The sequence below is a fragment of the Rhipicephalus microplus genome, chromosome 6, assembly GCF_043290135.1.
Source record: "Rhipicephalus microplus isolate Deutch F79 chromosome 6, USDA_Rmic, whole genome shotgun sequence".
NCBI lineage: Eukaryota > Metazoa > Arthropoda > Arachnida > Ixodida > Ixodidae > Rhipicephalus > Rhipicephalus microplus.
In genome coordinates, this window is record NC_134705.1 from 183135405 (window position 1) to 183161048 (window position 25644).

General features: G+C 50.2%; 1 protein-coding gene across 1 annotated transcript; it reads right to left on the reverse strand.

Annotated features, from left to right (window-relative positions):
* Positions 1–17965: 17965 nt before the first annotated feature.
* On the reverse strand, positions 17966–24735 carry LOC142765145 (uncharacterized). The gene is made up of 4 exons (XM_075865721.1): positions 24387–24735; positions 22628–22852; positions 20530–20793; positions 17966–18116 (listed from the first exon to the last, which is right to left on the reverse strand). The coding sequence occupies exons 1-4, from the start codon at positions 24548–24550 to the stop codon at positions 17966–17968; spliced, it is 804 nt and encodes a 267-aa protein (XP_075721836.1). The 5' UTR covers positions 24551–24735.
* Between the last annotated feature and the right edge of the window lie 909 nt (positions 24736–25644).

Here is a 25644-nt window from a genome sequence, read left to right on the forward strand (position 1 = left end):
ACCATACCAACAAGCCCAAATCACCACCCTCATCGCATGAGGAGCTTCTGTGAACTGATGTATAACGAACCAAGCACTCACATTCTTGCAGCTTGTAGAGCTTACAGGGGCTAATTAATATCTAATGAAGCGCGTTTGCCACTCTGGGGCTAACAGGATGCGACGGTGTAGTCATCACTCTTGACGTGTGGAAGCACCGGGAAGTCTCTTTATTGCGTCGACAAATCGAACACAGGATGTCGCTGTGGGCAACGTTTCGACCACGGAAGCTGTGTCCATGGGACATTCATCTGCCCTTCTTACAACAACGTTCTATATATGTTATTCTTATGTCGGCTTAATGCTGGTGACACATTAATCGTGGTTGCGGTGCTAACCCAACTTATTTTACAAAAATTACATATGTACTCTAACGATACAGGTGTCACGTCGGGTTGGCGTCAATTACAGTTAGGCAACGTCCACTGAAGTACTTGGTCTACGCAGCAATATCCAGTGATCCAGGCCTACCATCCTTGCAAGCACAAGTGCTACATTTCAGCCTACAGCTTCCGATGTTGGTAATAACCATGTTGCTCTTGGAATCGTTCATCATCATCAGCCTGACTACGTCCACTGCAGGACAAAGACCTCTCCCATGTTCCGCCAGTCAACTCGGTCCTGTGCTTGCTGCTGCCTATTTATACCCGCAAACATCTTAATCTTATCTGCCCACCTACCTTTCTGTCTCCCCCTAACTCACTTACCTTCTCTGGGAATGCAGTCAGTTACCCTTAATGACCAGCGGTTATCTTGCCTACGCTCTACATGCCCGGCCTCTTTTCAATATCAACTATGATATCCTTAACCCCTGTTTTTTCCCTGATCCACTCTGCTTTCTTTTTGTCTCTCAACGTTACACCTATCATTTTTATTTTCATCGCTCGATGCGTCGTGGTCAATTTAAACTGGACCCTCTTTGTAAGTCTCCTGGTTCCTGCTACATAGGTAAGTATCTTTATAAACCACGTGCGACTGTTCAACATACAAGTCTGTGCATACAACATTTGTATTGTAGGGAACTATGCGAACGACGACGAAGCAGCATGAAACGGCAAGCCACAGCGTTGGTCCACGCGCGACCCGAGCTTGCGTTTGTTTTGTATTTTTGGCCTGTTGGCGTTCCTCGCTCTTCTGGCGTTCCTCGGCCTTCCAGTAGGTCTGTACGTGAATAAACTGCGTGACATCTGGTGGAGGTGTGTGGACTCCCGTACAAACCTGGAACTTCGCTCCCGTAAGCTTCCCCGTCTACGTGACGCGAACATGGCCACCGAGACGCCTCTCCAGGTGGGACCTTCGACCGTCCATGTCACTTGCGGTGCCGTGTATCCTCAACGAGACCCTCCTATCTTCACGGGCTCCACTGAGTCGGACGTCGAAGATTGGTTGGCGAGGTACGACAAAGTCGGCGCAAGTAACAAATGGGACGACCCAAGTAAGCTTGGCTACGTAACATTCTACCTTGCGGACACCGCGCAACTGTGGTTTAATAACCACGCAGCTGACATTACTACGTGGTCTGCATTCAAGACGGCTATTACGGACGTCTTTGGACGACCTGCGGCACGCAAGCTTCAAGCCGAGCACCGTTTACGTCACCATGCACAGCAACCAGGCGAGACCTACACGGGCTACATTGAAGATGTGTTGCATCTATGCAACCGCATCAACTCTACCATGCCTGAGGAAGAACAAATCAGGCACATATTGAAAGGCATTGACGACGGCGCCTTTCAGATGTTGCTCGCGAGAAATCCCCCCACTATTGCTGTCCTCGTTTCCCTCTGCCAAAGCTTCGATGAATTGCGTAGGCAGCGCGCAATTGCTCGTCAAGCCATCACGACGCCAGACACGCTCGCAAGCTTGCACCTAGCCGCCCATCCTACCGACCAGCAGCCGCTGCTTTCGACAATCAAGGACTTCGTCCGCGAAGAGGTAGCGCGCCAGCTGTCACTGCTGCCACTGACACATGAGCCCACGCAAGCTTTGGCACCGGACCTCCAACACGTCATTCGGACCCAAGTCGCTGAAGCCCTTCCGCCGGTGCATCAGCAACCACCAGTCACAACGCCTCTCACGTACGCCGCCGTCGCTGCTCGGCCTACGCAACAGCGTATGCCGTATGCTCAACCTGCCACGCCACCCTATGTCGTGCCTACAACCCCAATTGCGGCGCCGTATCCCTACGCGAGATCTCCAGCTCCATTTTACCGTCGCTCAGACGCTTGGAGGACGCCAGATAATAGGCCCATCTGTTTCGCCTGTGGTATCGCTGGACACGTCGCCCGCCACTGTCGCCGAGATCCTCCTCCAGTCGACGCCGTGGGCCGGCCAATGGCGTCGTCGTCTAGGACGCCATCAAGGTACACCACTGACGGTTCTCGACCCTACGCAAACCATCGGTCACCATCGCCACGACGACGCTCCCTGTCACCTATGCATCGCCGACCTGCTACGGAAGAGGGAAACTGATCGCTGCAGCTCCGGAGGCAACAGCTGCATACAATTCGAACTGCTTAAGGCCTCCATCTTTCTCGCCGCAAAACGTTATTGACGTCAATGTTGAGGGGACCGCCGCACAAGCGCTTATCGACACAGGGGCCGCCGTTTCTATAATCTGTGAGCCCTTATGCCGCAAGTTGAAAAAGGTGACGACGCCTCTTTCGGGCCTGATGCTCCACACGGCCAACTCGCAGTGCATAGAACCTACAGCTGTGTGCACTGCACGTGTCATTATCCAAGGTGAACTTTATGCCATTGAATTTTTTGTGCTGGCATCCTGCTCCCACGAAGTCATTCTTGGATGGGACTTTCTTTCGCGTCATCGGGCCATCATAGATTGCTCACGTGCAGAAGTTGCCCTTACACCGCTACCAACCTCTTGTTTTGTGGATTCTCTTCCTGAACCTTACAAACTTGTCGTTGTTGCAGACACGGAAATAGCACCGAGAACGTAGCCCTGACCAGTACGGCCGCTCCTGCCGGAACTGTTTTGTTCACTCCGTCTGACGTATTTACCCGCCGCCGTAGCCTACACCTGCCCTTTGCCGTACTCACCGTGGAATCCGGTGCTACCACCATGCTCGTCGCGAACACTCTATCGTCGCCAGTTACCTTACTTCGCGGAGAATGTTTGGGTAACATACAAGACGTTGACCTCTTGCGCCCTCTAGAGTTCGCCGAACACGCACCTCACCTCCAGCTCAGTGCTATGACGCCACCTGTGGCCACAGTGCCCGCGCCAGACTCATTCCAGCCCTCTGTTGCCGCTGAGCTATCGCCGACACAAAGAAGCGAACTCTTGTCCCTTCTTCGAGAGTTCCGTTCTGTCTTCGATTGCGCTCAACCATCTTTGGGTCGCACAGCGAACATCACGCACCACATTGACACCGGTACTCATGCTCCCTTACGCCAACGACCATATCGAGTTTCAGCGGAAGAGCGCCGTATTATCAACGAACAAGTCGACGATATGCTCAAGCGTGCGTGGTGTCATCCAGCCATCGCAGAGCCCTTGGTCGTCCCCTGTTGTACTTGTGCGCAAAAAGGATGGGTCTATCCGATTCTGTGTCGACTACCGCCGGCTCAATAAGATAACTCGGAAGGATGTGTACCCGTTGCCACGCATCGACGACGCTCTCGATTGCTTGCAAGGGGCAGAATATTTCTCCTCCTTAGATTTACGCTCAGGATATTGGCAAGTTCCAATGGCTGATCCTGACCGATCGAAGACTGCATTTGTAACACCTGATGGGCTGTATGAGTTTAACGTCATGCCGTTTGGACTCTGCAACGCCCCAGCTACCTTCGAACGGATGATGGACACCATCCTTCGCGGCTACAAGTGGAACACGTGCCTTTGCTACCTAGACGATATCGTCGTTTTTTCTCGCGACTTTTCCACTCACCTTGTTCGTCTTCGTGCTATTCTCACGTGTCTCACCTCTGCTGGCCTTCAACTTAACATCAAGAAGTGCCATTTTGCCGCACGTCAGCTCACCATACTGGGTCACGTCGTCTGCAAAGAGGGTGTTCTCCCGGATTCGGCGAAACTCCGCGCCGTGGCCGACTATCCGAAGCCCAATTCCATCAAGACGCTTCGAAGTTTTATCGGCCTGTGCTCTTACTTTCGTCGATTTGTGCGCAACTTCTCTTCCATCATCGCGCCTCTTACCAACCTGTTGACAACTTCCAAAGGCATTTCTGCTTGGTCAAAAGAGTGCGACGAATCCTTCACCGCGCTTCGGCGGTTATTATTATCACCTCCAATTCTACGACATTTTGACCCTGATGCGCCTACGGAGGTCCACACCGACGCCAGTGGTGTCGGTCTTGGTGCTGTATTGGCTCAACGAAAACCAGGGCACCAAGAATACGTGGTCGCTTACGCGAGTCGAACCCTCAAGAAAGCCGAGTGTAATTATTCCGTCACGGAGAAAGAGTGCCTCGCAATTGTCTGGGCTTTGACGAAGTTCCGCCCATACCTTTATGGCCGCCCTTTCGAAGTCATTACGGACCACCACGTTCTATGCTGGCTATCATCGCTCAAAGACCCGTCGGGGCGCCTTGGTCGTTGGGCGCTTCGCCTACTGGAATACGACATTCGTGTTGTATACCGATCCGGCCGCAAGCACTCCGACGCTGATGCGCTATCCCGCTCGCCGCTACCGGCTGACCCAGCCTCCTCGTCACCTTCTTCAGCTGTCATAACACCAATCGACTTCACAGACATGGCATCGGAACAACGCAAAGATGTGTGGATTTCCCAGCTCCTCGCCTTTTTGACTGATCCGTTAGCTAATTTAGTGTCAAGAACTATCCGCCGTCAAGCCACACGTTTCGCTATTCGAGACGACCTACTCTATCGGCGGAATTACACGTCTGAAGGTAGGAAGTGGCTGTTAGTGATACCCAACCACATGCGCTCGGAAATCTGTACTGCTTTCCACAACGACCCGCAAAGCGCTCACGCTGGCGCTCTCAAAACGTACAACCGTTTACGTCAGCGGTACTACTGGCGCGGCATGTACACATTTGTCCGCAAGTACGTACGTGCTTGTACTGCATGCCAGCGACGTAAAGTCCCACCTCAACGCCCTGCCGGTACACTTCAGCCTCTGCCTTGTCCAGCGCGTGCCGTTTGACCGCGTCGGTATCGACTTATACGGACCACTTCCCACGTCGTCTTCTGGAAATAGGTGGATAATTGTCGGCGTGGACCACCTCACGCGTTACGCGGAGACAGCAGCACTACCCGCAGCAACCGCGAGGGAAGTTGCGTTTTTCATCTTGCGCAACTTTGTTCTTCGCCATGGTGCTCCCCGCGAACTTTTGAGCGACCGGGGGCGTGTTTTCTTGTCTGACGCCATTCAAGCGTTGCTCGCTCAGTGCAACATGGTTCATCGCCTGACGACAGCATATCACCCGCAGACGAATGGCCTCACAGAACGATTTAATCGCACTCTCGGTGATATGTTGATGATGTACACAGCTTCAGACCAGACTAATTGGGACACTGTCCTTCCATTCGTCACGTATGCGTATAACACCGCTACGCACGCGACAACAGGATTCTCCCCTTTCTTTCTGTTGTACGGACGCGAACCATCGTGCACGCTGGACACTATCCTCCCATACACGCCCGACTCCTCTGAGTACACTGCAATTTCTGATGTTGCCAGGTACGCAGAAGATTGCAGACGATTGGCCCGTTCTCTGACAACCGAGGACCAAGGCCACCAGAAGCTACGGCTTGACACCGGCCGACATCTCTCTACTTTCACGACTGGTACTCTCGTTTGGCTCCGGGTTCCACCGAGCACTTCTGGCCTTTCGTCGAAATTACTGGCACGATACCATGGGCCCTACCGCATTCTCGCCCGTACGTCACCCGTCAATTATGAGATTGAGCCATTGACACAGTCTCATGACTTACGCCGTCGTGGCCGAGAAATTGTGCATGTGAGTCGCCTGAAGCCGTATTACGACCCCGCTATAGTGACTACGCCTTAAGTCGCCAGGTTGGCTACGCTATTCACCGGGGGCCAATGTAGGGAACTATGCGAACGACGACGAAGCAGCATGAAACGGCAAGCCACAGCGTTGGTGCACGCGCGACCCGAGCTTGCGTTTGTTTTGTATTTTCGGCCTGTTGGCGTTCCTCGCTCTTCTGGCGTTCCTCGGCCTTCCAGTAGGTCTGTACGTGAATAAACTGCGTGACAGTACATATGTTAAGGGTCCTTTGGTAATGTTGAGCTCGGCATCCAAATACAACAGAGTCATCCGCATGCTTCACATGACATCGATATTCCGCCGGGATCTGCAGACTTTCTTTCTCTTTTTCTTTCATCTAGCATCAATGCTCACTATTAAAGTAAGCGTACAGTATTATTATAGGTAATAACGTCTGTCCCCAGAACGCTGTTTTCTGCCTGAGTTAGCTTGGCATCTTTCATGTAATTCGCTGCATTTTTCTTTCATCAAGCATCAATGCTCTCTATTAAAGTAAGCGTACAGTATTATTATAGGTAATAACGTCCGTCCCCAGAACGCTGTTTTCTGCCTGAATCAGCTTGGCATCTTTCATGTAATTCGCTGCATTTTTCTTTCATCAAGCATCAATGCTCTCTATTAAAGTAAGCGTACAGTATTATTATAGGTAATAACGTCCGTCCCCAGAACGCTGTTTTCTGCCTGAATCAGCTTGGCATCTTTCATGTAATTCGCAGCATTTTTCTTTCATCAAGCATCAATGCTCTCTATTAAAGTAAGCGTACAGTATTATTATAGGTAATAACGTCCGTCCCCAGAACGCTGTTTTCTGCCTGAATCAGCTTGGCATCTTTCATGTAATTCGCAGCGTTCGTCAGCCACTATACAGCCGGAAATTAGGGTTAGGAATTCAATTCTTTGCAAATAGAAATTCTTCCAAAATGTGCAATTCTGACATCAGCTTTACGCGTTGTACAGCAGATAGCTTTTATTCCGTGATAAACGCGAAATATTTTGATGAAGCAGCCATAGCAAGTGGACTGCTTCTCTCTATTTTTCTTCTTCGAGCCTGCATAGCTCAAAGAAGTATCTGATATATGTCAAATACTCATAGTAAGTATAGACCATATAGATGCCTTAGTTTTTTTTTTTTTGCAAGCTGGCTATTTTCTATACAGAGCAAGTCAAGCAAAAGCAATATGAGTAGCTACAAAGGCTATAGTTGGTGCTGCATCTTGGTTAAACGTGTTTCTAACCGTATACACAGACAAAACTGTACACACCAAAAAGACAGAGCACAGACTGACAACTACATTTTGTAAGTCTGCATTCTCAATTTTTCATGTGTCCAGTCCATCCCTGTACGGTTAAAAACGCCTTTACCCAAGAAGCAGAGCATCATTTTGGGGTCAGCTGCTGCTTGTATACAGGGCTGTTTGCAGAATACCAAAAGAGCATGACAGTAGAAACGTGTACAGAGAGTATTTAGAACATAAAGCAAAACCTTACCCACTTGGTAAACCAAAACTTCGTTTTACAGTAAGAGATAAGTACGTGTACACTCTTCAACGACCACAAAAGAAATTGCAACGTACCGTAAACGTAGAGCACACAGGCGAGCACAACGAGACAACACGCTCGAAGTCTATTAATAAAAGTAATGCTTCGAGCAGCTGAAATTACAGCTTCAGTATTCTAAACTATTGACAATACGTGCTTCTATTGTCACGTCATGTGCCCCTATTGTATTGTAAATTCGCTTTAGAATGGCATTTCACTGGTGCAATGTATTTTTCACTTGTGATTCAACGCGTGGTACAGAAGTTATAAGTAGTGAAGCTTCCACACCTGTTCGTTTCCAGAAGCCTGTATACGTGCGTGTTTGTTCACATGATAATATACGGTAGCGCAAACAAAGGACATGGACAAGAGAAGGCACATTCAAGAGAACACAGCGCTAACTTTCAGAAACAGTTTATTACTCGCAGGTCCCGCTAGCATGTGCACTCCACGGCATCATACGTCACATGTGCATAGCTCTCACAACCATAAATTGTAACCTACGAGCATGCATCAACACATTACAACACTATATGCAACGAGTTTTCTTTTTCCTAGTGCATAACCACGAAACGTTAATCGTGAAGACATGTAATCAAGTTCTTTATTATTACCATAGCAATTACATGGACACTCCCAGCTAGATCTTGCAGCCGATGTGGGAGTCACCGTCACTCACCGTATATGTTTACATGTTTATATATATGAAAACGCAAGAAAAAAATAATCCAGAAAAAGACTCCGGGGTGCGGAATCGAACGTGGGACCTTTGGAGCGTGAGTGCGAGGCATTAACAACTGAGGAGCACATCATTCAACGTTCAAACGGCAAGTTATTTATATCTACTACTTACCGCTCGTGACTTGCATCTCGGGGAGGGGGGGACAGTGCTTTTTTCAGCATTACCAGCAAGATGGCGCAATGAGCGGCGGCCGCCATTCGGCTTCCCTCGTCTCGCCGCGGCTGGTTGAGTGAGATAAGCAACTCGCTTGCACGGTAGCGAGCCGCTCCCTTTTGCTTAGTCACCGTCACCCCATTTGACGGCAGTCCAAAGGGATCGCACGACGCTAGAGTCACGTGCGAGTGAGTGAGCATGCAATCGCGCGTCAGTGGCGCGACTCCGTCGCAACCGCGCGCGACAGCGAACAACCGCCGATACCTGCCGAGAGGCTCACCTGCGTTTCGGCTTCGGGGATTTCGACCACGGCTTCGTAGAATTCGCGGCCGTCCACCTGCGTCGCCGCCATAGAGTGAGCTTCGTCGAGATAGTTTTCAAAGTCTTTAGCGTCGTGCTTTATCGGTGCGCCCAGGAGAGCCGCCGAACCGAGCGTCAGCAGGGCGCACAGCGTGGCGACAGCTGTCGCAAGGGAGAACTTCATTGCGTTCGATTCGTTCCGCCAGACGAGCCACTTGATGGAAGAAAAACCGCGTATACGGACCTCCACCACAGGCACGGCGGTGGGAAGGAGGCTCAATCAACGCGCAGCTCACACGCTTTCGCCACAGAACTCTCGCTTTCCCAGTGTTTGTTTTCCAGCGGCTGCGCACGCAGCGCCGCCAACTCGCCTTTCAAGTTTCAAACCTTTTCCTGCACAAGAGAGTAGCGACAACTTTGCAAACTTGCCTCCTCCCCCTCCACTTTTTCTCCCAACGCTGCGTTGCCTCTCTCTGCACACTTCTTATGCTATGCGAAGAAGCCGTCATGCATCGTCGGCTCTCGAGATCGGTAAATGCGTAGAAGACAAAGACTGACACAGCAAACGAGCACATTGGCCTCCGTCCTCGTATTTCGCGCACTTGTGTCACGTCACGCCAGCAAGCCCATACATTAGTCACATGGGCGTCTGAGAAAATTTGCAAGCACCCTACCCCTACCCCCAACGTTGCCCTCGCCGGAAGTTTTGGATATATTACATTATATGCAGTAGCAATAAGATACACATATTGGTAAGCATAACGAGTGGCTGCATATTCGTGTGAAACGGCCTTCTGCATTGACTAACCTGTCGGTCTCGGCATGGCCGGCAATGGGGCACCCCCTCTCTTACACCCCCCCCTTTCCTGCGGATTCCTCCTGCGGCTCTGTTTTCTTTCTCATTTTTCTCGAATAAGTATTCTTGTATTCTTTTATTATTTTGTATTCTTTTATTCTCTTGTATTCTTTTATTATTTTACGACAAAAGCGTCGACGTGTAATCGTTACATGAAGTGTACATAAAAACGTCGGTACCGTATATCCGACGCTTTCTTGCCAAAAAGCTGCGTCACAGGTGCAAGAATACAGACTCAGTGTCTGTCATTGCAACAAGCGCCAGCGAGCAATCGCATTCAGGCTCCGATGACAATATCCACTTGCAAGGCAGGCTAACGGGCTGCCTCGAATATATGCTTTGTCAGCTCGACAATGGGTTGTCCATTCACAAAACTACAAGCCTCTATAAGTTTGTTGCCGCGTTGAGTCATTTCGCTGCCAAGAATTTAATGGGTTGTGTGCCATATATTATTAGAGTTAATAGAGTCACACGAACTTTTAGCATCCCCGAAATACACAAGGAAGCAGTTATCTGACGCGCACAATTTTCGAACGTGTTAGTTCGCTGCGAATGGCATTGTCTTTCGGGGGAAAGCCCGCTCAAAGGGCAATACACTAAAAAAATACACTATTTTTTTTGACTTCCTCACTGAGGCAACTCATTTCTTCCAACACAACAACGAAACATATCATACAACGCTGCAGAATTTTCCACGGCGTTTGCTGAAACAAGTGAAACAGCAGACGCATAAATCAAAAATTATTTCACCAAAATTACAAACGTAACTGAATTGAAGTTTCGCGGAAAACAAACGGATCGCGCTTCCACAAAGATGGCGGCGCCCGGCTCATGAGTAACGCGTGGCGAGTAGAAAGCCGCCGGCAGGTGGACGACCCGACTTCCCGCGCACGGCCTCCGTGACGACGCGTCAGAAAGCGTCCAGGATCTCAGAGGACATGACAAGCCACCCTAAACACTTGGTTTGGTGACCGATCCCAGGAAGATGACGCTGCTGGGGTCCTTGCCGAGCACCAGAAACAGGAAGGGTCGGTCCACCGTGAACTCCAGGTTGCGGCCGTCCGCACAGTCGGCGATGGACGGAAGACCGGTCAACCGCGCCTCACTTCTCGCCGCCGCCGAACGCAGACCCAGCCGGAACACGGCGAAGTGCTTGGCGGCCGATACCTTCAGCCGTCCTGCAACGCCTGTTTCCCATAGAAATGTTAAATATTGCAAAGATGGTGAGCTGAAGAGTAAATACATTATAGGAATTTTTATTATGCTGATATTCTTCATCTGTACATTACCATAACATAATGCTTTCGTAATGCATCCTCATCGCTGTCGTGTATGATCATTGTCATCCTGAGTGGATCGTAGCTGTTGGTCATCGGGATATCGGCCCAAATAAAGGTAGTCTCAGCCAGAACCTAATAAGTATATTTCTGACTCTTCTGACGTCTCTTCAACCCCCATTTCGTAATGGTCTCCGACGGCGTATACGAGATATGGGCGTAAGAAAGGAGATGCAAAATAGGCACTTGCCCACTCCCCTGTACCCCACTACAATGCAAAATAGTTTTGCATCCCTAAGACACAGCCTTGCTACGCCCGTGGTTGAGATGCTGTGTCGAACAATAATAATAAAAGGTGGGGTTTTCCCAATCAAAAACCACCATATATTTATAAAAAAAACGCCGTAGTATGGGGCTCCAGGATTTTTTTTACGATCTGGCGTACGTGCACTGACATGGCACAACACACGGGTCTGTACCATCGCGCCTCCATCAAAATGCGACCCCCGTGGCGGGGATCTAACCCGCTACCTTCAGATCAGCAGCCGAGCACCACAGCCACTGATTCACCGAGGCGGGCGCGGTGTAATATCTTATCAGCGAGATACGATTGCTGACCGAAATGGACTACTACATTAAGCACTAAACAAAGATTGTGAAAATAACTTAAGGATGCACATTCTTGCAATTTCCAGTTCTTCACACGTTTCCGAATACGAAGCGACCGCGCCAGAATGAAAAGAACAACCATGCATTCGTTCAATCTCAATTCGAAGAATAAATTGAGATTGTAGTGCGCTTACCATAAAATAGGTAGATGGGCAGCCACCCGCTCGCAGTACGACGATACAAAGAAAGCCGTGCAGATTACCCCGGACCAGGAGACGTTTTTGTTAGCTTAGAAGATTTCTTTCTATTGTCTAGATTTTCACGCAAGTAGTACGATACGAAAGTCCATATCTTGAGTTACTGTGTATGCCCCCTTGCTCCCTGGGGCACGTATACTAGCCATTTATTAAGCTTTCTGCACCGATTGCCACGTGGCCATAAAATGGAAAGATGATCATGAATATTACATTTGGTTTCGTCATTATCTGTTTACCCTTCTTGTTTCCGGCTTAAAATGTTGAAAACTTCTCATCGAGAGACGGAGAGTCGAAACTCGAAAAGGGACGTACCTGCTCTGGTCATGTCGGAGAAGTCCTCCGTGACTCCGAACGCGTCCCGAACGCCCATCGCAGGCAGAAGTCGAGCGAAGTCCGTGGCACAGCAAAGCCTCAGCCTCGGCAGCGTCACATCGACGAGACCCCGCTGCTCAAGGCGGTCCAGGCATTCCATGATCTTGTCCTTGGAGAGACTACGCTCGAGCGACGTGAGTCCGCCGAACGGAGAGTCCGGCAGGAACACGACCAGGGACTCCAGGAGCGGCGAGTTGTACGGGACCTCGAGCAGGGTCACCGCGATGTCGTCGCACCTGGGACGCCGAAGAATCGAAATGAATTAGAAGACGAATGACGAGAACATGGACGTGAGCACGTGGGTGGCGTAAGGTTTTCAACGCAGTGTCCCCTCCCCACGAAACTGGAAGAGTCCAAAGGAAGACGAGTTTCTCATTGGATGGAAAAACGAAAATGGTGCAATGACGAGCTGCGCCCAACTGACAGCCTTTGGTCCCTACCTTTCCAGGAGCTAAATTGGGGGGTAAACCATTCTACGAATTGCAGCAGAATCGAAAGTTGGGCTAGTTGGGCTAGATGCATGGTATAACTGTCCGTACAAGTGCACGAATAAACACTTTTTTGCCTGCACAAGCGTGCGTTGTTTTTTTTTTGATTGCCTGATTACATATTCTTCTCTTTTTAATAAATCATTTAGTTGCGAGAAAGCGCTTGTCCTCTCTTCCTTTCTGTTTATTCGTGCGCTTGAACGAACAGTTATACCATTCTACGAATGCAACATCAGGGGTCCTTTGTGAAAAATATTGCCAAAATTTGCATAGCCGTAACCTGAACATTGGACGATGCTAGGACAAATTCGATTGAGTAAATATAGGGGTTTCATTCTAGTGGCTCCAGATGTTATTATAAGTCTGGAACGCCCTTATACGGTCGACAAAGCACTACGAAGAGTAAGATATCGCGGAATGAGGCCTTATAATGCAGCGTGGCAGTACCGTGGACAGGATTATTTCATGGTTCATGACTATGACAGGAATGCCATATATCGCACAGGTACGGCAGTGGCGTAGCCACGGGGGAGGGGATTGGGGGATTAGGCTCCCCCCACCCCCCCTCACTAAAGTATGCGTGGGATGCAGAGTCGGTGACTGATCCCAACATAAAATGTAACGATGTGGTAGCAACAGCAGGGCAAGCGTGCCGATGCTGCGCTCGAACGCTTCGAGAAACAATCATTCAAACCAAGCTTGGTAGCTTGGTTATATAGCCGTCTGTGGTGCCGTCAGCCTCCGGTGAAAGAACGGTGGCGCTGTCCGTTATCGGACGCGCGTGTTGCAGCAAGTGGCCATGTCACGCCGAGCTTATCAGTGGTGAGACAAAGGATGCGCAGGACTGTGCGCAGTGGTCGCCATATCACCCCCCCCCTTTCCCCCTCGCGGAGTGCAGAGCCCTCAGGGTCTGTAGTAAAGATTTGGGAGGCGTACGAGAAGTCCTGATCGTGTCGTGAAAGGAGCGGCCTGCGATGTCGGTGGCTGTGGAAGTATGCCTGAGAAAGGAGTGGCGCTGCCCGGTTCGTTCGCCGTGATGTATGCGGGCTTGAGTCGGTCAATCGAGACGCAGACGTCATTCCTGTTTAGGCGCAGAGAGATAGTCTTGTCACGATGTACTACTAGGTTTCGCCCGCTATAGTGTGGCTGGAAGGGCCGGCGGATGGTGTCATCGCGGGGGAAAGCGTGCGTGCACGATGTCAGCTCCTTCAACATAAAAGGTGTAGGCTTTCTGTGGTGGGCGGCAGGCGATGAACGTAAGGCGGTGATTGTGCGTCAGAGCCGAGCGACAAAGTCGATGGGGCCTGACGTCGAAGTGCTGGATGGCAGAGCTGCGAGAAATCCAGCTAAAAGACGGAGTGGTTCTCCGCAGACAAGCTCTGTTGGCGTAGCGAAGATGTCCGGCTTGAAGGTGGCGCAAAGACCTAGAATGATAGCCGGGATGGCCTCGAGCCAGGTTGATTACGGATGGCACATAATGTCTGCCTTGAACTGTCCTTGAAAATGCTCGATCATTTCGTTGGCGCACTGGGTGGTAACTGGTGGTCCTCAAGCGTTAAAAACCGATAGTCAGTCCGAGGTGCGACTCAAACTGTCGTCCTTTGTCGGTGGTTACACGGCGGGGGGCGCCGAAACGAGCAATCCAGCCAGTAAAGAAAGCCGAGGCGACGAATTCTGCGGTGATTCCCGCGAGGGGCCATGCCTCCGGCCATTGAGTGTAACGGTTGATGGCGTTGAGGCAGTAGCGGTAGTGTCCAGCCGGGGGAAAGGGTCCTATGATCTCAAGGTGAACGTGCTCAAAACGACCAGAGGCAATGTTCCGAGTGGGGACGTGACGTGCTGTCGACTTTAGCGCGTTGGCAGTGATCAGGAGCGCGCCCACGTGCGGCAATCCCGCTGAATGGAGGGCCAAACATAGCGCTCAGCCACGAGGCGTGTAGAGGCACGTATGCTTGTATGGCTGAGGTTGTGGAGCTGGTTTAAAAGACCTTGGCGATGGCAAAGGGCAAATCAGATTGTTTTTGCCGACCCTGGAATGGGGACTTCTTTTAGCTGAAGTGAGGACATGCCCTTGAGAAGTTCCTGCAGCTCGGCGTCCTCGGTGAGGATGTCTCGGACTCGGTGAGGATGTCTGCTGTTATTTGCACCGAGCTGATGGTGGCCACACGTGAAAGCGGTCGACGACCACGTTGTCTTTCCCGCTGATATGTTGGATGTCGGTGGTGAACTGTGCTATGAACGACAGTTGGTTCTGCTGAACAGGCGGGAGTTTGTCGTGGCGTTGAGAGAAGGCGTATAGGTTAGAGGCTTGTGGTCATTATAAATGGTGCAGTGTAGCGCTTCAAGAACGTGGCGAAAGTGCTGAACTGCTTCGTATATCGCCAGAAGTGCTCTGTAGTAAGTTGGCGAACTTGAAGGTGCAGTGATCGTGGTTTCGTCGGTGGAACTGGCCACTGAAGGGGTGTCCTTCCGAGCTGAGAAAAATGCCAAGGGGTGCCAGGTGTTCTCCACGCGTTGCACGAGAGTGGCGCCGACAGCGAAACCAGACGCGTCCGTGAAGAGTCCTAAGGGAACATCAGGCACGGGATGAGAGAGGAGCGTGGCAGTACAGAGCGCTGCCTCGCATTCCTCGAAAGTTTGCACCAAAGTCGGTGTCCACGTGACGGGTTGGTTTCCTCGTAGACCAGCCAAGACATCATGAAGGGGCGCCTGGTAGTCGGCGGCGTGTGGTAAGAAACGCCTATAGAAGTTCAGCATGCCGAGGAATCGGCGAAGGTCTTCAGCGGAGGAGGGTTGAGGGTACTTCTGCAAGTCAGAGATACGTTCAGACAAGGATCGAGTTTCCTCAGATGAAACTTCGTGGCCGAGAAAATGAACGGTGGAAGCACCGAGCATGTTCTTCTGAACGTTGACGAGCAGGCCGTGGTCGTTGAGGCGCTGGAGTAACAGACGAAGGTCCCGTGGTGTTCTTCGGCGTCACGTGAAAATACCAATATATCGTCAAGATAGACAAAACAGAAGTCAAAGCCCCGAACGACTCCCTCGATGAAGCGCTGAAAAGTTTGCCCTGCGTTCCTTAGCGCAACGCTCACGAAGGAAAACACGAACAAGCCAAACGGTGATAACTGCAGTTTTTGGGACGTCGTTTCAATTGACGGGTATTTGCGTGTAAGCCTTCACCAAGTCCAGCACGGAGAAGACGTGACAGCCGTGAAAGCGGTGGACGAAGTCCTGTGTGTGGTGGACGGTGTAGCTGTCCGGGATGGTGCGCGCGCGTTGAGGGCGCGGTAGTCCCCACATGGTCGCCAGCCAGCGGTCTTCTTCGGGACAAGGTGAAGTGGCGAGGCCCATGGGCCATCGGAGTGACGGGCGATGCCTTCTCAGAGTATGGCCTCGATCTTTGCCTTGGCTATGCGCATGCGCTTTGGGACAAGGGGGGGGAGCAGACTTGTCCGGATACAGTGCATGGTGGTGCGCTGCACTGTGCGTGGCAGTCTGCTGGGGCGCGTCAAACCGGGAAACTCGACGAGGATGGCATGGTACGGCGAGTGATTGTCGACACTGAGGACCTTGATGCTTGGCTGTTGGGCACTCATCCGCTAGCCAGGTGTGAGGTGTCCTGTTGTCGCGTCGATGAGCCGGTCGTTGCGGAAGTTCGGATGGAGGTTGTAGTGAGCCAGAAAGTCTGAGCCGACGATTGGCTCGGCGACATCAACGATAAGAAAGTTCCAGTGAAGGTCGCGGCGTATGTTCTTGAGCTGAACGTGCAGGCGCAGTGAGCCGTACGTTTTGAATGTGGACCGGTTAGCCGCGCTAAGCTCAAAAGATGTTGGTGGGCGAGGACCTTGAAGGTGGGACCGCGGGTAGCTCCAGATGTCGGAAACGCTATCAATAAGAAACCGCTGTTTTGCGACTTCGTCGGTGACGAAGATGCGGTGGCCTCCAGGTTGGCAGCTTTTGGTCGTCTCCACCAGCTGCCGTTAGTGCTTCTCGTTGGCGGAGCAGGGTGGTCGACATTGCCGGGCCCTGTCACCGAAGTGCCTATGGTAGTAGCACCGGCCGTGCTCCATGCTGCTGGGACAAGGCGGTGACACAGTCACTGCTTTGCTGTTGGTATCGCTGACGCGTTGAAATTCGCTCACCTACGCGTTGCTCAATGTAACCGAGTTGTTGATCGATGTTGTCAATGCGGCGCCCAAGCTCTGTGGTATTGAGTGGTGCGGCGACAGTCTGGATGGTGGGCAGTGACTGCGGCACAGAGACCTCGATGATGCAGTCTATGATGTCGGCAAGGTCGTTGAGAGAAAACCTGGACTGAGCCTGCGAAATTGCTTGGACATGCGGTGGAAGTTGTAGAATCCAAATCACTTTCAGCAAGGACTCCGGGACTTCCTCCATTCTGCCCGTAAGAGCACGCATGTGGCGGAGCAGCTGTGAAGGTTTGCGTTCGGCGAGCTTGGCGGACTGAAGTTGTCGCAACTTCTGTTGATCCGAAGGTGACAGGCGGCGTACGAGTTCAGTCTTGAGGTGTTTGTACCGGTTGGTCAATGGTGGGTTGACGAGGATGTAGTGCATGATCATCATCATCATTTTGCGCGAGGATTAGAACAAGCTAGGCACTTGGTGTGTCGGACGTGGACAGCCACCGCGGCTCCGCTTCAGGCGTGGAATAAAGTTGCGAGAGAACGACACGACTACGTTGGCCGCCGTCCCGACGATCCGACGAGGTGCTTGAAGTCGTTCCTGCTGCCGACAACCTGTCCACCACGAAGTGCGTTTTCTCGAAGTCCTCGGCCGATGGTCCTTCTGGCACGCTTGCTACCTGCACGTTTTCCACGAGAGCGACGGCAGGCGACACCGTGGCCCCACCAGACTCCATGACGACCACCTTGCCACCCGCCTCGGAGTCTGGCACAGGTGACCTTTCGCCCGTTATTCACTTCCCGACCTCGAAGTTTTCGCCTTCAACAAGGTCCAATAAACGATACTTAACCTCTCGTCTGGCCACTAGCGACGCGTGTCTTGCGCCCGACTGCCCATCCGCCTTGGTTCTCGACATTTGGGCTGAAGGCAACCAGTCAGCCACGGGGTTTGTGTTTTCATCGTCCTCGGCCGACGACACTGCAGGCATGCTTACCACCGGCTCGTCTCGGCCGACCTCCATGGCTCACAACACGGCTGACACGTCAGGTGCTACGACGGCAACATCACCGAACGCCCAGGTGTCTACCATGACTACGGACATCGACACGCCTGCTATTCACCCCCCGGTCGCGGAGGCTTCAGTGTCGACAATGCCCGAAGGTGCCTCTCCACTCACCTCAATGATCTGTGTGTCCTGCCAGCAGCAACCATCCTCGCCCTCGCAGTCTCTCGCAGGCGAAGTTGAAGCCACAAGCTGTCAACCACGGCCAGACTTCCGAGATGTTGCGACTCTGACCGACGCTCCTGAGGACGACGTGCCTGGTCTGCCTATGTCACAGCAGACCGCACATCTCACGCCTGGCATAGAGGCACACATCTTCCATACCGACCTGCGCACGAACCGACGTGCGCCGACTACTGAAGGTGTTTCGCCAAGTCAAGGTACGCCGACTGAGCCTTCTCCAGAGTCCATATCTGCTGGATCCCATGACACGCCTCCTACTGAGTTCTTGACGGAAACCGTAGGCGAGCTGGCGTGTAACTGGACTGTAGGCACAACCTTTTACAAGCCGCATACGTCATTCACCTCTACCCAACGTGTACAATGCTACTTACTCACTGCCAACATAAGTGGTCAAGTCCACTCATATTCAATTACCACTCACGTCACGACACCTGCGTACCGAGATCGGCACCAGTGCTGTGCACGCCCGCGAAACCACCGTCAAAGCCATTGCTTGTCGATGGGTGGTCTGCAAGACTTCACTACGCCACTTCTAATTGCTTCGCGCAAAGGGGCCCAATCAGCTTTTGTGCACCCGTCGTCACCTCACCCTGAACGCCTCTCTACCTGCAATGCTCACTCGCGACACCCTGTGCGCTCACAGCTAGCCCCAGCTGGTCATCATGTCACCCACTTGTGTGCAAACACAGTTTCCAAACGCTTACTTCTTCGTCCTCTGCGCAACTCCCAGTGTCGCCCACCAGAGACCCACTGGTTCCCGATGGTCACTACACGTTGACAAACTGGACTTCCTAAACGGACACCTTGCGGATTGTCGTTCATGTATATAGTCTCTTTCTCTTTCTTTGTTATATACACTTCAAATCGCGCAAAGCGCTAGGGGGGGAGCCCTGTAGTGCATGATCATCATCATAATTTTGCGCGAGGATTAGAACAAGCTAGGCACTTGGTGTGTCGGACGTGGACAGCCACCGCGGCTCCGCTTCAGGCGTGGAATAAAGTGGCGAGAGAACGACACGACTACGTTGGCCGCCGTCCCGTCTTCCTCTCTCGGTACAAGGATATCGTGGACCTCGTTGGTGAATCGAGCGTCCAAGTGGGCGACGATGTAATTATAACGAGTGCGGTCCTGCGTGATGCGCGCCAGAGAAAACTGAGCCTCGAATTGGATGAACCATACGTCGGGCGCCCCTGCCGAAAACGGCAGGAGCTCGACGATGACGCGACGTACGTCCATGTCTGCGGTGGTCACAGGAGTGGTGGCGCCCGCTGGAGCAGGGCTTTGTGGGGCGTGGCCCAAACGCGCCTGTTGGTGGGCCCGATGTTGCTCTTGCAGTTGTTGCACTTGTTGGCGAAGAGCGACGAGGGCTTCTTACCCGACCATGGTGGCGTGGTTAGTTCCAATCACGGGTCACCAGATGTGGGATGCAGAGTCGGTGAAGGACGGATCGCAACATAAAACGTAACGATGTTTATTAACAAGCATATAGCAACAGCAGGGCAACCGTTCCGATGCTGCGCTCGAACGATTGGAGATCTAACAGACAGTAATGCCAAGGAATGTACAGGGGAAGTTATTAGAACCAGTGGAATGTAAATAAGAAGAAAGAAAAGTGGATGAAAAAAAAACCAGCCGTGAGCAGAACTGCTCACGGCTGCTCACGGCTGGGACCTGCTCACGGCTGGTTATTTTTTCATCCATTTTTCTTTCTTCTTATTTACATTCCATTGGTTCTAATAACTCCCCCGGAAATTCCGTGGCATTACTGTCTGTTAGATCTCATTAATATTGTGTCAAAACACGGAAAAACAAGCCCTTGTGTATACACTTCTTTCCCTTATATATATATATGATTTCATTTAATACGTCTCGCGCGCGCTACATCAATTCGTATATACGTGATAGTATATATATATATATATATATATATATATATATATATATATATATATATATATATATATATATATATATATATATATATATATATATATATATATATATATATATATATATATATAGTCAGTGGGAGTAATAATTCAATGGGCCAGTTAGTCTTCGTGAAGGTATGGGATATGGCACAACGGGAGCGTTGTCAACAAGGATAAATATATTTATTTCCCAACAGTTTCGGGAGGGGACCTCCCTTCATCAGGTATAACTCATCCCCTGATGAAGGGAGGTCCCCTCCCGAAACTGTTGGGAAATAAATATATTTATCCTTGTTGACAACGCTCCCGTTGTGCCATATCCCATATATATATATATATATATATATATATATATATATATATATATATATATATATATTTATTTATATATATATATATATATATATATATATATATATATATATATATATATATATATATATATATATATATATATATATATATATATATATACGAATTGATGTAGCGCGCGACACGTATAAAATGAAATTGACCCCCCCCCCCCCCCTTTCTTGCTCTGTCCTACCGAGATAGATAATATACCTGGCAGTTCGGTACGGCGCCCCCAGACGGCGCAACGTGCGCACGGCGCTGGCGCTGCCGCAAGCGTCGCGGAACCATCCGCGGGAGGGCTGGAACTGGGCGGGCAGTTTCGAGTCGAACAGCGCCACGCTGGCGAACACGAGCCGCGAGTCGGGACCCACGCAGTCGCCGGAGAACATGGGGCTCTCGAAGCTGAAGTCGGACAGCGCCTGGAACAGGCCGTCGATGTAGAGGCGGCACTCTTCGGCGCACGTGGCGAAGTCCCTGAAACAGCAATTGGCAGCCAAATAAAAGGGAGAAAAATGAACACTTATTGTGTTCAGAAAAAATTATTGTCACAAACGTCAATAACACTCAACAGAACATTTTCTTCACAGACATACAATAACGACGATGACAAAAGAGACGTCATTTAGATGAACATGGATATGAGATGACGTTGGAAGAACGTGTACATTCGATGGTACATACAAACACAACCACAAAAAATATTCACTTATTACGTGACATCACAGCTGGGCTCGCACGCCCCACGAGTTTAAGACGGCTAGTTCTGGCTCTGTAGTTTTGTGTAAGTCTCGCGACTTTGGCGAATTTTGTTATAAAGTGAATTGCATTAGAGATCACATTACCAACTGATCCGCATACGTTACTTTTAGCGGGAACAGCAATCTTTTACCATATAATTATACCATAACATTTACATTAGCGAAACGAAAATGTGAGGTTTAACTTCCCGAAACCACGATATGATTATGAAAGGCGCCGTATATAGTGGAGGGCTACGGAAATTTCGACCACCTGCGGTTCTTTAACGTGCACCCAAATCTGGGAACACGGGCCTACAGTATTTTCACCTCCCTCTAAAATGCAGCCGCTGCAGCCGGGATTCGATCCCCATTAGCGAAACAAAAGCCCTTCATTCAGTGTGATCGTGTATCACACTGGCGTATTATGTACGAGGATAAAGTACGGAGCAGGCGCGTAGCCAGAAATATTTTTCGGGGGGGGGGGGGGGGCACCACTTTGATTTCGGGAGCCCTCCTCCCCCCTTAGAATGGCCATTTCTTGCTCTTCATGTCTTGGCGTAAAATATTTCACGTGCCCGGTGTGCCACCGTCCCCCCTCCCCCTGAAATCGAGTACATGCTCTCTTCCCAACCTTTTGGCTTAACATTTCAGAAATTGCGGGGGCTTCTATTCTGGAACTAGGCGAAGCTTTTATAACTCGAATTTCGGCGTCGTAGGGGGAAAAACCGGGCGCCGTCGAGCGTGCGAAAAATGCTGCCTCAGAATGTGCGCTGGTGACGCGTTATCTGGAAGCGCACCATTTTGCAATTATTGAAGGTTCTCTCTCATTCTTGGGCTCGTCGTCCACCAACCGTTTCCGATATGGCAGCCTGGTCTTTTCGCTCAGGTGTCTTATCATTGCCTGTTGCCACATTTCATTGTTTTCTGGATACGAACGCACGACTGTCGTCGTTTTATATAGCAACTGGAGTGTGGCACTGCTCAAAGAGTTGTCAATGGTTCACTTCCAGACGTGGAGAAAAGATAAGAAGGGGGCGTTTCGCAGATAGGTATACAGTCAGACAAACATACATGGTAGAGATAGATAGATAGATAGATAGATAGATAGACAGATAGATAGATAGATAGATAGATAGATTGATAGATAGATAGATAGATAGATAGATAGATAGATAGATAGATAGATAGATAGATAGATAGATAGATAGATAGATAGATAGATAGATAGATAGATAGATAGATAGATAGATAGATAGACAGACAGACAGACAGACAGATAGATAGATAGATAGATAGATAGATAGATAGATAGATAGATAGATAGATAGATAGATAGATAGATAGATAGATAGATAGATAGATAGATAGATAGATAGATAGATAGATAGATAGATAGATAGATAGATAGATAGATAGATAGATAGATAGATAGATAGATAGATAGATAGAAAAGTTGTATATCAGGCACTTGAACCCCAAGTATCGCTTCTCATTTTTCCGGTAGTGCATTATTACGACCCTCCCTGATTGCCGTGGACTCGGCATACATCGTTTAAGCGGGTACGTACATGACGTGAATCTGGGGCGAGAACATAGCCAGCGGCTTGTGGTAGCGGGTGGCGAGGTGTACGCTGGCGTCGTGGCACAGCGTGAGGTAACTGGTCATCGCGCCCGCCGCTCCCAACTTCCTCCTGGGCCGATGGAAGTCGCAGCAGAACAGCATGCAGGCGTGCAGTCCGAAGACGTCCGTGAGCGAACTCTGGCGGCGGCCGACTCCGCATGCGGCAGTGTCCCTGTGACAGGGAATGAAATATTAATCGTTCATGGTGACGGTACCACTTAACTATGAACCTTCACATGAACGAGAGATCAACAATTACTTCGTCAAAAAAATCGATTTAGCCACATGGACGACGCAATGAATGCGATGCAACAAATTGGAATGTAATAAAATGTAATCATCTCTTTTGGATGCGATCTCCCGTAGCTCTACAAGCCACTTATATGGCCACTTCAAGGAGCAAAGGGGTTTTCGCGCTGTCCGTCAGCACAGCAGTGAAACTGCAGCATCTACGAGGGTATACTAGCAGTCTACTGATAACTCCCTCGAGAAATGGCATACTTTTAAGCAAAGTTCACTAATGCTTCATATTCTACGCCTGACGAAAGCCGTCAACAGGAAGCCTTGCTCGCGGGACGACGTTATCGATTTGTCAACAAGACGGCAACGGCAAAAACCCACTGATAGCGTCCGTATAATTAATATTGCAATAATAAAAACGAAAGAAATGTCCATCGACATGTTCTGGACGTAGATGGAGCACCTAGTCCAGGACTCCACAAACCACGGTAGCTGTGCGAGCTTTCTCAGACCATATTGGTAGTTGATACAGAAATACGACGCCTTATAGCGAGGGTTTCCACTTGGGCACTTCAGCAAGCCATCTTCGAAACACGTTGTCCTCCAACATCGCACCTTAAGGGTGTGGCATGGTGTCATCCTGATGTCAAAATCTCCCAAATAATCTTGGCGGCATGTAATGACGCCATCTTATAAGAGTATGACACCTTCGGCTATTCTGGCCTCTCAAAGCGAGTGTAAAATGCTTGTAAGCTTCAAAAAATTTTAATTAAATAACAGTGTAGATCTACGACCAGCTCTAGAGGCCATCACGGAGGGTAGGAAAAAGTGTCCTAACTTGGCCAATCTCCTTCGCATGACTATCGGACAAGAGCGATTCGATTAAAAAATACCGTGCACAAACCCTCATAGTCTGGATATCTCCTTTCTTGCGCGATCTTGACGCAAAGTCATTGGGCCGACACTGCTGTTTACCCGAAGCGTTCGATTGCCAAGAGCCTCACGTATTTTGAAATGGCAAATGAAAGACGTTCTGCGATCACTTTTCAGCATACTATTTCGTGGTGCTGTAGGGCCCCGCTATCTGGGTGACCCACCAGGTATGAACTGTCTGTAAATGCGTCAAATCAATACAATATTTTTTGAGGTCACTCGATATTCTGTTGCAGCAAAATTATCTCATGCTTGTCAGCTTCGAATCAAGTATGTTGGTCATAACTATACCAGTGGCTGTCTTGTTTAAAGCCCCTCCATGCGTTTCCCACCGGCAGTAGACTCGATGGAGAGCTTTTAGTCGTGCCTATCCGCGCTACGTGCCCTGCCCATGCGCATTTCTACTTGGTTTCCATTAAGATGCCCTTAACAGCCGTTTGCTACCCGTCAGACTCTACTCTCTTCTTATGATATCACCTATCATTTTCTTTTCCATCGCTCGCTGCGTCGACCTCAATCTAAGTAGCACGTACTCGGTGACAGCTTCCCCTGGCGAGTCGTCGCCCGCTAAACCGAGGAGGCGTCCGAGCTGCCGCCTCGTCTCGCCAGCTGCGCCGTGCTGCATCATGATGATCGTGCAGGCAGCGTGGTGGGGTGACAGCAGGACGGTGCCCTGGTGTCCCAGTTCCTCTCGCATGGCATTGCACAAGTCCAAGGGCAGCTGCAGCAAGGGCCCTCGAAGCTCAGCTTCCAGCGAGAAGGGCAGAGGGTGCGACACCCTGCGCAGAATAGGAGCCGTGTATATTTGGATGAGCGGTTCGGTGGTTCATGGATCTTCAAAGAACTTGAGAGCTCGAGAAGTGGGGTGACAGACGACGTAGAAAAGGGTGCTCGTGTTGTGTGGTGGTTCTGTCGTCAGTGCACTATCGACCACGGTTCTTTGAACTATATACCATGACCTATACACTATAGTAAGCAAGCAAGCACGCAGGTTTTGTTGGGTTTTGTGCGCATCATTCGCGCCGGTGACCGATAAGAGAAGGCGCAGGTGCATGCACCTATTGCTGGACTGCAAAGCACGTACCTCACGGTGAACAGTCCGCTCCAGCCCATTGGGCGGTATATGAGAGGGACCCTCGCGGAATGCATATCGTGGTGGCTTGACCTGCGAGGAAAGCGAATTAGCAGTAAATGCAAAAGGAAAAGTTTTAGCATGAACTTTTAATATATCTAATTACATTTAGTTACCGTGATAGCCATCGGTGGGGCAACTTACCAGCAGCGCTCGTAATATACAAGTAAATACGAAAATATGAGTATAACACGAGTGAATAGCGGGAATCTTCACAATAACTCTTACAATGTCTGCTTTCGAGTTTAGAGCCTAGGAACACTGTGCAGTACGTTCATGGTGAAAGAGACTTGTAGATTACATATGTATACAAGAAAAATATGATAGAGATGGAAGTAGATCAAGGCTGTGTCACTATGTCTCCTACGGGATTCGGAGTAATGTTACTTTCAAGAGCACGAACAAAACTGCCGTTTTCTCAACAAACCGTAATGTTCTGGCACTCGGTAAACCTTGAATTTGTACTGCAGCGTCCGGCAGAGAAGTTGCGACAATACAACGTGGCTTCACTGGTGGAGCTTGTTAACAACCTTAAACGTCGAGACAAAACCCAACTTTTTTCACGCCTTCTCGCCTCCAGGTCGATTCCGGACGATGCTGCCGAGTGGCCCGACATCAGCGAGTGCGAGGTAGTGCTCGACGTCGCCGTAAAGGCGCTG